Below are 15,194 nucleotides of genomic sequence, written 5' to 3'. Positions count from 1 at the left end.
GACTAATATATGAATGTTTCTGTGTGCCCTTTAGCTTGTGTCATATTAAATGCAAGCTGGAGTAATTTGAGAAAAAACTGAATTGAGTTTAGGTAAGGTCATGGAACCTTTTAACTGATTGATGACATTGGGTATAAGGTCATGGCTCCACATAAGTACGTAACTGTATAATATTACAAACAATAAAGCAAACTAATACACTGTCCATAAACCAGTGTTGGATATCAGCTGTGAATCGCTTATTATAATTCATATGATACCACTCATTATTTTTATAGTAGAAAGAGGCTTTATTGGGGTTTGGATATCTACTATCAAGAGAGGATCCTGTGCTTGAACATTGGTCTCTGGCATGTGACCCTGTTTTCTGAGGTTGTAGAAAATCTGAAAAACATAACCTAGCAGAAAGAAGTAGGTCATAGGAGATATAGGGACTGCTAACTGGGTGTAACCATCTTCCTCAAGTCTCTACTGCCTCACTGACCTTAATTCTTTCCTGTCTGGAGGACAGAAAATAAAGAAAACTAGTGGACTGTGCCCAACCCTCATTGGTCCATTTCAGCTCTGACCTCAAAAGGAACCATTGTGAGGTCATTTACTTCCTTAGTTACTGAAAACACATCCTGTCTGTACAGGGCATTAGCTGTTGGTTGGTGGCTGGGTTAGTTGGTTGGTTTGGTTGGTTTGGTTGGTTTGGTTGGCTGGTTGGTTGGCTGGTTGGTTGGTTGGTTGGTTGGACAGCAATTGCATTTATTCAGTTAGCCACTGAACTTGGATATTCATGAATTGTTGAATCTGAACACAGTGAGTTTTCCTCTATATTCCTATGTCTCACTTTAGACTTGTTTGTTTTCTGTATTTAAACTAAGTCTCTCTTCCTGTATATTTTTGTTTGAATATTGAATAGGAGAATTTTTCTTTGTTGATTTGATTTATCACTCGATTTTACATTGTCATATTTTACATGCATTTATTCAATGAACTAATTTTGAACAATAGTTTATGATAACTACACAGCATGAACAATTTCCTAATGGCATTTCCAGACATGTACATGAAGAACTTTGACCATATTCCCATGATCACACTTTCCCTGGCTTGTCCCTTTCAGGTTCCTCAGTTTTTCCCTTTTAGTTTGTTCCCTTTCTTTCCAAGTACTGCCCCAATTGTTCAAGTTCTCCTATTCAGAGGACTGATAGGCTACATTGGGTGGTCTACTAAGAAAAGGCTCCAACAGGTCTCTGTGATTTAGCAGGAAGCCTCCCCCTAGCCGGTTAACTTGGGATCTTCCTTGCAGTGCAAAACTCATGACCCTATGCAAGCTACAAGGCAATGCTTAGATCCTAATTTTTTGACGATAACTATGAAAGTAGGTAGCTGAATAGAATTCAAGGACAGAATAGATATAAGTCTAAGAAGATCCAGTTTTATACTGCCAAGAAGAACCTTCCAAAGTGAGACATATGATACTATGACCCTTCATTTACCTGGGTCATTCTGTTGGCAGCTGTCATTCCATTGAATTGCTATCTTCTATCTTCAGGAGAACAAATGTGACTCTGAAGCTAGTGTGGTACCAGGCACAGGAGGTCGGGCCAATAATGAACTTGAAGCAAAGGAACAAGCATGGGCCTTTGAGTCTTGCTGGCAAAACAGCTTAAAGTACACGTCCAGGAAAAAAGTACCTAGTGCTGGAAATGTCTGCCCAGCATTCCACTGGACTCACTCAAACAACATTTAGAGAAAGAGAGGGAATTTTATATTAACAATGTGTCTCTCCAAATTTCCAAACCTAGGCTTGAATAAAACTACTTCCACCATTCCTATAGTTTTTATCTGTTAGTGGAATGGCAGTGGAGAACAGAACCTTCATAGTCAAGCAACATAGAGCCTTTCAGGATCCTTTTTGATTTCCATGACATTGCTCAGGAAGGAGGGTTGTATTCCCTGGGACATTCAAAAATCTAACATCTGATTAGAGACCTAACAAGTAGAAATTTGAAGCCCATGGCTGGACCATACCTGTACCTCCGTTTCATTGTTTGAGGTTTAGCTTGTTAGCATTGCTAGAAAATGCTTTGTGTGCAATGTGTACACATGTGGTGCTTCTACATGACTATGAACATTTCAAGAGGGAATGTACTTCCTTGACCTCAGCTAAACTGCAGTCCATTTTCTTTGGCATCTGTCATGGAGTTGGTTCTTAGTGAGTCCTGTCAGATTCCTTTAATGTGTAAAACTGATGTGTTGTGGTGAGAGGGGATAGCAGCATACATTCAAACATATGCAAATGGCTCATAAAAGCCCTTGCACCTCTGTCATTAATGTCATAATCTCATGTGTAATCCCAATGGGTCTAAAGTTACTTTCCAGAGGTTTGGGAACATGGATCAAGCAAAAATACATAGCAGCCACTTCTTTCTTTCATTTCGCATGTGTGTTTTTGTTCCATGAGACAGACGCTCCTGGAGCACAGGCTGGAATCATCATTTCTGAGTAGCCAAAGATTACTTGAAGTGATGATCTTCCTCCACCACTTTCACAAATTTTATAATTAACATGGGCTCATCTTTATGAGACTATCCTGACTTTAACTTTGTCCTATGTCTGTCAGAGGACCCTGAGGGACTCTCATCACTCTGGGTCCAGGTAGCTTACCCAAGTCTATATTTTTCCTATCTGACTGTTTTGTGCCAATTCCTACTTCAACCTTCAACCCCAATTCAACAGCAGTAAGATGTGGATACACAGGAAACTGCTACAGGGCACAACATGTCACCTGCACCAAAGATACACTGATCTCATACTTTTTCTTGACCCTCTGGGAATACATACACAGGGCCAGTTAGAATTAGAAAGCAGCCTTGGTACATAATTAATTTGTTGGGTACCTGTCCTTGCCTAGCTAACATCCTGATGCACAAGTAATCAACTTCTGTTGTTTTGAAGGTCAAACACAAGGCATTGTGTTTGAGAGCAGAAGGACCCAGAGTTTCAGAACACGGCATCTACTATATCAGTTGTTTATAGGTTCCTGGCTTACGGGTGTTTACTTGATCATTTGGAACATATCAGCTCACTGTTTCTAGATCTTGAGCTTGGTCAGAAGTCTCAAGCCTGAGGGCAGGCAATATGGGATTAATGATGTCATATTCCTCTCAGCCCCACAAATGGTAGTCTCATGCCCAGGGGTGCAATGAATAATAGCATTTTGTCACAACAATCAAGGTAGTCATGACTTACACTCCTTTGGCAACCACTTGTCGGAGTTCAAAAAGTAAATAGAATACATTGAATATGGACATGAATTATTACAAACTTATGAAGTCTGGGGTCCATGTGAGAAGCAAGACAATGTCCATCCACTTGCCATTGAATATCAGAATCCATAAAAAACTGGAGTGCCAAAGCTCTGGCGTCCATTGTCATTCTCAGGATTCCTTGTTTGATTATTAATGACAAAAGTGTCCTTGTTAAAGATGGAGTGTTAAGTGTTTGAACATTGTTCCCATTAGGTGGTGCAATTTGGGTTTAATTATGGTCCTTGGGCAGGGGTACAAGTAGGAAGAAATGGGTCACTGGGTAACATTGGGGACAGACTCTTGAGTCAAACCTGCCCTCTAGTGCTCCAATGACCAAGACTAGCCTTCCTGTCCATGGAGACAGAAGCAGAGGAGAAGCAATGGACCGTGCCTAGCCACAGTGTTGGCTGCTCTTTGCTCTAACCTCCCAAGGAACCCTGTGACAATGGATAGACACCTGTCTACTTACAGCTCTGATTGAGGCTGCATTCTGTCCTTACAGGTATAGTAGCTGTTGCTTGGCTGGAAAGAAATTAGAGTTTGAAGAAACAGAAATTAGACTTGGACATTCAGGAGCTGTTGGACCCTGACATAGTGAGTTTCTCCAAATTGGACACTTCAACTTGCTCTTTTTGACTTTGGTTTCTGTATTTGCTGGCTTCAGTTATGCATTTACATTTCCATGTTTTTTATTATCTTCTATTTCACGTTTTATTAAATTATGTTTGCTATGTTAGAGTATTCTATTTTTTCACTTCATATGTATGACAGATTTGCATCCACATATGCCTTGAGTACCATATCCCAGATGCATTCTGTGGAGGTCAGAAGAGGGAGTCAGGTTTTCTGGGTCTGTAGTTACAGGTGGTTGTGAGTGTCTCACACCATCCCTAGGATTGATATAATAACATATTCACATAGCATAACTCAGTTGTGTAAGAAAATAAAATCTCTCTATACCTGTCTATAGTTCCACTTCCCCGAAATCTGATTCCGTTGCTAACCTGACAGCTCATACTAATAAAATTATATAGAAAGACTTGTATCACTATTTAAGTGGTGTATACCACCTGTGAGTGTGCTGTATAGGTGTGCTTAGAGTAGAGAGTTGTAGTAACCCCTGGAGCTGGAGTTAGGGTAGCTGTGGGCACCTGTGTTCTGAGAACCACCTACAGGTCCTCTGCCCAAATAGCCAAATTTGGGAACTCCAGATGCAGATCGCCATCCTGCACAGTATAGGTTTTCGGGGATCTGTTCTCTTTACACCTTCTCTTGAAGCTGGTATTCTAGATGCCTCTACTCAAAGAGAATGCTGAGATCAGGAGAGAGGATGGTGAGCTTTTCCAATTTAGTGGCTTTTAGTGTCTAGGATACTCTGTTTGCAGTTGGTCCCTGACAACCGCCTCTATGTCATATTTTGCATCTGCTCCTTTGCAGTAGGTCCTTGTCCTTCCCTTCCCAGTATGTAAAGTACGTGGCTAGATTGTCTGATGTTTTTCTGAGCTTTTTTCCTCATATCTTTAATGTAGGAATTTGAGCGTATCAACATGTTCTGGATCCTGATTTTAAATGTCTGTTTTATTTCTCATTGCAAGTTTGCTTCTAGCCATATAAATGAGGGCCTGATCATGGAGCAGGACCCAGAGAGCCGAGACTCTATCGAGAACTTTACCACTGGCTATAAGATCATAAGAACCCTGGGAAGGGGACGATTTTCAGTCGTAAAAATGGCCTACCACGTCCCAACCCTCACCTGTGTAGCTATAAAAGTTCTCAAGAACACCGAGAAGTGCTCCTCAGTGATGAGCAGGGAAGTTGACATTCTAAAGTCCCTGGGCCATCCTCATATCATCAAGGTGGTCGAAGTGGTCCAGACAAGAGAGGCCACCCACCTGGTCATGGAGCATGCCTCTCAGGGAGACCTACTGGACCGAATCCGGGAATGTGGATATTTAAAATCGTGGGAGGCCCGAAGAATGTTTAGACAGATATTAGAGGCAGTACAATTCTGCCATGACAATAATATTGTCCACCGAGACATAAAGGCCAACAACATTTTGATAGACGGAAGGTCGAATGCCAAGCTCTGTGATTTTGGCCTAGCTGCTAAAACACTTCCTGGGCAGAAGCTGATTGATTTCTGTGGCACGCTGCCATACAGTGCGCCAGAATTCTTTGAAGCTGAGGAATATGAGGGCCGCCCATTTGACGTATGGAGTGTAGGTGTCCTCCTCTTCTTCATGGTGACTGGGCACTTGCCTTTCCTAGGCAAGTCATTTGCAGAGGTGAGGAGACAAATCAGTTCAGCCAATTTCAGCATCCCGCCTCACGTTGCCAACGATATTTTCAATGTTATAGTGGAAATGCTGATGATAAATCCCAGCAGGAGGCCCAGCATCCAGCAAATTATGATGCGCCCCATGATCAAAGACAGCCAGGCCTACTCACCACCGACATCCATACAGACGTTCACAGGAACACCAAGCCCTAGCATCATCAAAGCCATGAGAGTCATGAGGCATACACCTGAGAAAAGCACTGAGTCTCTGATAGACCAAAATATCAACGAGGTGCTGACAACATACTTGATTCAACAGCACAAGCCACTCAGGAAAGTCTGCACACACCACCAAGTGGAGCCAGGTGTAGAAGATCTTCACTCCTTCCCTCGTTTTCTTAAGAGAAAGGGACCTCTTCTCTCCTCCTTCACCTTGTCCTCAAATTCATCCAATATGCGGGAGAAGGAGGATAGGAAGAATTCCAGGAAGGTTGTCAGAAGGCATGCTGTAAGCTACCAGCAAACAAGGACCAACACCCTCCAGCTCGAACTCCTGGACTGTCCTATAGCTGAAGAATTCAAGGATAACAGGCTGCAAATCAGGAAGACATTCTCAGACTCCAAGACTGTGTTGTCTTGTAGTCTAACTGAACATATCCAGTCACCTCGACTTCAATACACCTATTCCACTACAGCAGACCGGAATGTGTCCTCCTTCATACCGCCACATGATTTCTGTGCATCACTGCAGACACCTAAAGGGATAAGCCTTGCAGGCTGCTCTGGAGATACCTGGCAGAGAGAGACACTCGTGGACAAAAACACCTTCATCAAGGAAGAGGCCATGGTTCATGAAGATACCGTCACTAGTGGCCAGCCACAAGTTCCTTGCCCAGCTTCCCGTCGGGGATGGCATCACCACTGGAAGGGGTTTAAAAAGACAATTAGTAGAAGCCTTCGAAACCTGTGCTGCTGTTTTAAGAGTTGGCCTCACACCCTGATGATTCCTTGTCATCCATACCCTGATATGTAGAAGCCCTGGAGTCTATATCTCTGTCAGTGTGTCTGTCTTTACTTTTACATAAACTACTTCCATTCAGGTTGGTCTCAATGCATGTTTCTTATACTGGACTCCTAGAGAGCCATGTACCCCTCAGGATGGCCTTAAGTGGAAAACACAAAATAGAAACATCAAGTATAAAATCCCAATTGATGGAAATAGATTCACAAAATTAAAAACCAACAGATGAAAAACACTAACCACTCCAATAAAAATCCTTAATATATCACTCTTAATTCTAACAGACTCACAGGTGTATGCTAAGGGAACATATTCCATGTACAATAAACAGAAGAAACTGGTTCTTATTTTCTGATATGTTTATGTAAATTAAGCATACTTTCATTTTTTTCTGACATTTTTTTTCCTATTTTGGAATAGTGTTGCTATGCCGGTTTTAGTGTTCACACAGTCAAACCTAAAATTCAGAGAGAATACCACTCGGGATAGAATGAAAGCCCAGGCTACCTTTGTCTTCCTCTTGATCTTGCTGCCTCTGTTCCTCCTTTAGTGTAATGCTATGCTGCAAACATTTCTGTTTTCATCAAGGTCTCTTAAATCCCAACAGGCCACCTTGTAGCTAAAGATTACCTTGAGCACGATCCTCTTCTTCCTGTCTCTAATTCTGCAATGTAGAAGTTTCAGTTCTGAGCCACTCTACCCTGTCAAGTAACACAACTTCAAGGCCAGTATAGGCAAGAGGAAGTACCAGGCTGAGTGCAATCCTGTCAGAAAAAGGACATTCTAAATATTTTTACCTGGCAGATCTGGTCTCTGCATCTGGGGAGATGGATGTTGGGTAAAGTGTCACAGTGCAACAAAAGGACTCTGGAAATCAGACAAGGAAGAACCATGGTGTCATCTTAGGCCTTGAGGTTAACAGAGGCAGGTGTGGCAGATTGATGAGCTGAGATTACTGACATATTACTCTGTCTCAATATTGAGGTAAAAAAGCGTTTGATGATTATTCCTGGCCTCCAGGTATGAGGACAGACAGACACCAACACAAAAACACACACAAACAATCACACACACACACACATACACACAGAGAGAGAGAGACAGAGAGAGAGAGAGACAGAGAGGCAGAGAGACAGAGACAGAGAGAGACAGAGAGAGAAAAGGAGAGAGGGGGGGTAACTCTGAGGTAATGTATGTATCATGCACACACTAACTCTTTATACATCTATCTAGACTTTTCCAAGTATGGACTGTCTAAACTTTATAGTCATGTCTGTCTATTTCTTGGCCAGTGAACATAAACCTAAGTCCCGTGGCAAAAAACGTACTAGGGTTTTCTAGTGATGAATATTATTTTCTTTCTCTTGTTTAACTCCAGTTTTCTTTATGCAGTCCAGGCAGGCAATGACTTTTGATCCTGCTGGACAACGGACTGGACACAATGAGTGGCCTGATGAGTGGACCGTTGGACCATTTGGGACTCACCTGGACTAAAATCCATGTATAACAAAAGGGTCTCCAACATCCTGCTCCTTCCACTAGGAGGGCAGATGAAAGGAAGATGCTCCAAGATATAGATTTCTTGGGGCTTTTTTTTTCTCTGTGTTTTCTTTTGAAGCTTGTAAGGTTTGCTTTTTATTCCTCTTATTTGTATATAATTTTGTTCATACATTTGTATTTATCTAATATTTTAATGTTTTAATTGAAACAGTGACATCACCTCCCTCTTTTGTACCTCCTCTCCAAACTCTCCCAGCTATCCTATATCAAACATTTCTCATGCCTTCACTCTTAAGTTTATAGACTCCTTTATGTGCTTAAATTTGTTATATATATTTACATATCTTGTGTATCCAGAAATAAATATAAACATACCTGCAGAGCCCATATTTGTTGCTTGTGTATATATTTGTTCAAGACTGACTACTCTGTATTTGACAACATGGTACTTTCTATTTTTACCTTTTGATATTTTCTCTTCCCAATCTTAAAATTCTTTTTCTGTCTAATGGTTTCTTGCCACTTTTATTTAACCTAAATTATTTATTTCCTTCTTTTGCCTCCTTTCTATACTCCCCCCATCTTTGATTCTACTACAACAAAGACCACTGCCTGTGGGAAGGACTCACTCTTGAAAGAGCCAGAGGTGTGGGTCAATTGAAGACCAGTGGGAAAGTTCCACTGCCAACCTTCAAGCACAATGACCCCTCCCTTCCAGGTAATAGTCAGATCCCACAGAACTGCAAGCCAAACTGTTAAACAAAGCTACCTGTGATTTCCAACTCACCTCTCCTTCCCCTCTGGAAAAGCAGGAATGGTTCACTGATTACTAGTCAGTAGGAGGTCACTTCGCCCCATCAATAATACCCTGCCTAGTTACCAACTGCTTGAATTCTGCCCCATCTCTTAGCAAGGTATATAACTGCCTGTCAGAATCTGCCCAGGGTCATCTCCCTTTAAGGAGGAAGGCCTCAATAAGGCAGAATTAAACTCCTCTTGCTATTGTATAGATCACTGTCTCCATGAATGTCAATCAAGAGGTCCTGGAATCGGTTCAGTTTGAACCTCACATTGGTGCATACATCTGGAAACTTGCTTCTTCTGTGGGACCCATGGGAGAGTGGTGAAAGGGAGGAGTGGCAGTTACAACTAGGTACTGAGGTTGACTTCTCTGTGCTCTCTCTATCTAGCTTCATAGTGTTCTGCTTTTGACTTCTTTCTTTCTTGCAAGTATCAGGAGGGCTCACAGAGGCTAGGTAACAGGGCTTTGACCTGTCCAGAGGCCAGCAATGTCAGAGAACTTTGATCCAGTGTGACGCCAGCAAATTCACCAGAACCTGTGTTCATCTCACATCTGGCAGGAGCAGATAGCCTGCTTTATCACATCCACAGCAGTGATGGTTTGGTCTGTGTACTTTGCCCTTGAAAAGGGACACTTGGTTTGTGTGTTTATTGTTCTTTTTGTGCATTCAGTTTTCATGTTTTGGACTTGGACTGATGAAAATTTTGGACATGGGACGAATTGTTTTCTCACCTTAATCTTATTCTGAGTCATTTTCAAGAATTTAGGATTAAGGACCACTTAATGAAACTTGGAGTGGGCTGCTTTTGATGTTAAATGGCCACCAGGAGAGAGACATTTTAACTCCCCAAGGTATCAGCAATAGAGGATAAAATGTTTCAGACATTTTCCCTCCTCCTCAACCCCTACCTTCTAAACACTTCTTTTTCACTAGAAACAACAAAAGCCTACTTCAGCCCAGCACCCAGCTCCTTCCTTATTGACAGTATCAGCCTTAGGGCTGGAGAGATGGCACAAAGGTGAAGAGAACTGAGTGCTCTTCCAGAGCTCCCGAGTTTAATGCCCAGCAGACACTTGTTGAATTCTCTTTTTCTTCAGGATAGGTTCAGAGTTTCATGGCTCACAAGGTCACAAGGATTTAACCCCTTTTTCCCTGCTCTTCTGCTCATTGCTGACACAGTGCAAACTGGCATCCAGCATCCCTGACAGGAGAGGCTCCATGTGGGCAAAAGTATCTTTCAACAGAGCTTACAAATGGCTCCTGGCCCCACAAGGAACCCACCCAGATTAGGGCTTCAATTCAGTAACGGTTGGGAGTGTGTCCAGATTTGCCACAAGGCTCTATAAGCATATCTCAATAATAATTTGTCCCAGGTTCACATATGATATTAAATAAGAGCAAACAGAAAATTCTCATATGATAGCCCTGACTTTCATCAATTAAGTTCGTACCAAAGGTTAGAGAAAAGTTAAGTTGCAGGGAGATTGTAGAAGAGTGCAGATCACGACAGAAAGAATTAATTAGACCACTTACAGCCAACAAACCACCCGATCCAGGACAAAAGAAATTCCAAGCTTCAATAAATTTACTTTGACACTCATGACTACCCATACAATTCTGACTGATGATTCAGTAATGCCTACAGGCTTCATTATCAGAGTTTTCCCTGGCTGAGATGTTTTCTAGCTACCTGTTTTCCTAAACCTTGCAACTCTCCCACCTGACCCTGACTTGGACTGTCCACTCCATCAATGTGACGAGGTTGTGGCACAGGTGTTCAGTACCTGACCTGACTTGAGGAACACTCCTTTGTCAGAAACAGAACAGACCTGGGTTATGGACAGAAGCAGCTTCATCCATGGGGGTGAGAGGAGGGCAGGGGCAGTGGTGACAATACAAATGGAGGGAATGCAGTTGCCAAAAACAATAAAAGGCCTCCCTGTCCTGTGGCTGCACTCAAGGAAAGAGAAACCACAGTCCATTGTCACCCCCCTTTATCTGTGTCCCCAGAACAGCTTCACAGAGGACACATTTTGAATGTTCCTGTGAAGACGCCACAGTCTGAAGGCCTCCCAGGAGATCTACTGCAGCCTGGGCAACATATCAGCAGCTTCTCTGCCCCTTTGAATATCCTCCAGTTGGAAGGCCCTCACAGGAGGTCTGCTACAGACAGGGCCACAGTCCTGACAGGAGCCCTGTTGGAAACCAGGGACCAAGGAGTCAGACTCCAGAGTCACCTTCTTTTCAGCACCTCATGGTATCTTCTCAAAAACTGACCATATGACGGGTCATAAAACATACCTCAACAGATACAGGAAGATAGAAATAATCCCATGCAATCCATCATATTCCACAGACTAAGGCTGATCTTCAATAACAACAATAATGAAAGAACACCCACATATACATGGAAGTTGAACAATGCTCTACACATATACCTTAGTCAAGGAAGGAATAAAGAAAGAAATTAGAACACTTCTCAGAGTTTAATGAAAATGAAGGTACAACATACCCAAACTGATGGGACACCATTAAAGCTGTGCAAAGAGGTAAACTCATAGGTGTGACTGCCTGAAAAAAGCAAAAAACAGGAGAGAGCACAAATCAGCAGCTTGACAGCACACCTAAAATCTCCAGATCAAAACAAGCAACTGCAACCAAGTGCAGTAGAAGGTAGGAAATAATCATTCTCAGGGCTGAAGTCAACCAAGTAGAAACAAAAAGGTCTATACAAAGAACCAACAAAACCAAGAGCTGGCTCTCTGAGAAAATCAATAAGTAGATAAACTCATAGACAGACTAACCAGAGGGCACAGAGTGTGTGTCCAAATTAACAAAATCAGAAATTAAAGAGGAGACATAACAACAGAATCTGAGGAAATGAAAAAAATCATCAGGTCCTATTAAGAAAGGCCAAATTTAACAAAACATAAAAATCTGGAGGAAATGGACAGTTTTCTAGACAAATACCAAGTACCAAAGATAAACAAGGAACAGATAAACCATCGAAATTACCTCATAACTCCTAAAGAATTAGAACCAGTTATTAAAAGTCTGTGAATCAAAAAGGGCCCACCACAAGATGGGTTTAATGCAGAATTCTATCAGACCTTAATAGAAGACCTCATACCAATGCTCTCCAAACCATTCTACAAAATAGAAAGGGAGAAAGCACTACCAAATGCCTTCTATGAAGTCACAATTACTTATACTGAAACCACAGAAAGACCCAACAAATAAAGAGAACTACAGACCAAATTCCCTTTTGAATATCAATGCAAAAATACTTAATAAAATTCTCGCAATAGGATCAAAGAATACATAAAAATGAACAACCACCCTGATCAAGGAGACTTCATCCCAGGAAGAGAGGGATGGTTCAATATATGGAAGTCCATTAACAGATTTCACTTTATAAAAAAACCTCAAAGATAAAAACCACATGATCATTTCATTAGATGCTGAGAAAGCAATGGACAAAATGCAACACCCCTTCATAATAAAAGCCCTGGAATGATCAGGAATTCAGTGTCGGTAACTAAACGTAGTAAAAGCAATATACAGCAAACAGTAGACAACATCAAACTACATGGAGAGAAACATGAAACAGTCCCATTAAAATCAGGGAGTAGACAAAGCTGCCCAATTTCTTGCTGCTTATTGAATATAGTTCTTGAAGTCTTAGCCAGAGTAATCAGACAACAAATGAAGGTCAAAGAGATACAAAGTGGAAAGGAAGAAGTCAAAATATCACTATTCGCAGATGATATGATAGAATACTTAAGTGACCACAGAAGTTGAACCAGAGAACTACTAAGCCTGACAAAGAGCAAAGTGGCTCGGTATAAAATTAACTCAAACAAATCAGTAGCCATCCTCTATTCAAAGGATAAACAGGCTGAAAAAGAAATTAGGGAAATGATAACCTTCATATTAGTCCCAAATAATATATAATGCCATGGTGTGACTTTAACCAACAGATTGGGAAAAGATCTTTAACAATCCTACATCTGATAGAGGGCTAATATCCAAAATATACAAAGAACTCAAGAAGTTAGACTCCAGTGAGTCAGATAACCCTATGAAAAAAACGGGGTACAGAGTTAAACAAAGAATACTCAGCTGAGGTATATCGAATGTCGGAGAAACACCTAAAGAAATGTTCAGCATACATCTGGAGTCATCCAGGGAATGCAAATTGAAACAACACTGAGAATCCATCTCATACCAGTCAGAATGACTAAGATAAAAACTCAGGTGACAGAAGATGGTGGAGAGGATGTGGGGAAAGAGGAACACTCCTCCTTTGTTGGGTGGATTGCAAACTGGTACAAACTCTCTGGAAATCAGTCTGGAGGTTCGTCAGAAAATTGAAAATTGGACTATCTGAGGATCTTGCTATACCTCTCCTGGCCATATACCCAAAAGATGTTCCATCATAAAACAAAACCCCCAGGAAAACAACAATTCCAACCAACCAGAGCTCCTAGGGATGAATCTACTACCCAAAGAGTACACATGGACCGAACCATGGCTCCCGCTTCATGTAGCAGAGCATGGCCTTGTTGGGTACCAATGGGAGGAGAAATCCTTTGTCCTGCCAAGTCTGGACCTCTCACTGTAGTGGAATTTCAGGGCAGGGAGGCAGGAAAGGGAGATGTTTGGGGAGGAAAAAATATAAAAGAAGTGGGAGGGTGAATGGGATGGGGGTTATGGATATGAAACCAGGAAAGTGAATCACATTTGAAATGTAAATACATTTTAAAAAAATAGAAAAGAATAGAAAAAGAGAAATACCCAATAAAATTAAAATGAATAATAAAAATAAATAAAATAGGAGCAAATTTAGAAAAAAAGAAGTTATGTACAATCAGCCTTAAGGGAACTAGGTCAGTGTATATGGGTGTTTGCTGGGCAAACATAAACCTGAGTTTAAATCTCCATAAAAATCACACCTGACTACATATATGCCTCTAAACCAAGCCTTGAGAGCAGCAGACAAAATATTGGTGCTGGCATGCCAACCTAGCTTCAAGCTCAGACACCATCTCAAAGGACTCAGCAGGACAATGATAGAGCAGGACACCTGAACTCCTCCTCTAGACTGTGCATGCGAACAAATGCTCACAACGAGGTGTACACACACACACACACACACACACACACACACACACACACACACATAGATACACACACTCGCATGCGTAAAATATTTTTTGAAAAGTATAAAAGACATCTAGTCCAATTGAAACTCATTTCTGGCTCTGCCTTCTCCCTGCTTTTTCTCTTAAGTCCTATAACATCATCTGACAAGGGCATATTCTATTTATTTATGATCTGAAGTTCTTCTAGAAGACGGCTGTCCCAAGAGGTGATATTCACCTGCTGTTGAAAAGCGTCTCTTGCACAATAGATACTTAACAGATCTTTATTAAATACATATGCTGTATATGAAAGTTATTGTTTGGGAAGTATCTTAATGGAAACTAAATCAGAGAAACCCATCCCCCTCATGTCCTCTCACAAAGTCTCTCAATGTCTGTATGTATTAGTAAAAATGTGGATGACAGCAAAGAGCAACAGAAAAGTTACCTGCAAAGCTCTTTACATACAGACACCGCCTACCAATTAACTACATAACAACATCTTCATTACTATAAGATTACTAGGTGTGGATTAGTATAAGGTTACTAGATGTGGAAGTTAACATAAGGGTAGAACATCCAAGGGCCTTCAGGAAGAAAAGACACAAATCAATGTGCCTAATCAATCTGTTAAACAAACCCTGGAGGAAATGGAAAATGAATTTGATGCTTACAGAAATACTTGCCAGAATTCAACATAAATGGCATTCAACACGAACCAACAATTTTTTTCTCACACTTCTATCAGGCAGGAGCAGATCTCTGTCTGTCTGGGTTGTGGTGTGTGTGTGTGTGTGTGTGTGTGTGTGTGTGTGTGTGTGTGTGTGTGTGTGTTTGTGAGAGAGATAGAGCGAGAGAGAGCGCGCAGAGACAGAGAGACAGAGTGACAGAGACGGAGACAGAGAGACAGATATAGACAGAGATAGAGAAGAATGATTTGCTGTTTTGTTTGTCTCTCTCAGGATTGGAAAAAGACACTTTTCTTGACTGCCTGAGCTCCTACCCTTCATGAATGTTGGCTTCAGGTGGCAGAGGAAATCTCCCTGGTTCGTTTCCCTATAATATTAGCATCTCAGCCACCTCTCCAGAGATGAGCATGAACCAGGAAGGGTGGTGTGTGGAGTGCAGCAGCAGGTGTCACAGGCA

At 41.5% G+C, this 15,194-nt stretch overlaps 1 protein-coding gene across 1 annotated transcript; it reads left to right on the top strand.

Moving 5' to 3' along the window:
- The first annotated feature begins 631 nt into the window (after nt 1-631).
- LOC134482621 (sperm motility kinase X-like) lies at nt 632-7,064 on the top strand. Its single transcript, XM_063276826.1, has 3 exons — nt 632-804; nt 3,805-3,896; nt 4,898-7,064. The coding sequence occupies exon 3, from the start codon at nt 4,931-4,933 to the stop codon at nt 6,611-6,613; it is 1,683 nt and encodes a 560-aa protein (XP_063132896.1). The 5' UTR covers nt 632-804; nt 3,805-3,896; nt 4,898-4,930; the 3' UTR covers nt 6,614-7,064.
- Nucleotides 7,065-15,194: the final 8,130 nt, after the last annotated feature.

This window comes from Rattus norvegicus, chromosome 17 (assembly GCF_036323735.1).
Source record: "Rattus norvegicus strain BN/NHsdMcwi chromosome 17, GRCr8, whole genome shotgun sequence".
Classification (NCBI taxonomy): domain Eukaryota; kingdom Metazoa; phylum Chordata; class Mammalia; order Rodentia; family Muridae; genus Rattus; species Rattus norvegicus.
This window is presented reverse-complemented; position numbering and strand designations above follow the sequence as displayed.

Bases quoted from the DNA above. Each gene is read 5' to 3' on its own strand.
- LOC134482621 (XM_063276826.1), top strand. From the start codon at position 4,931: ATGGAGCAGGACCCAGAGAGCCGAGACTCTATCGAGAACTTTACCACT.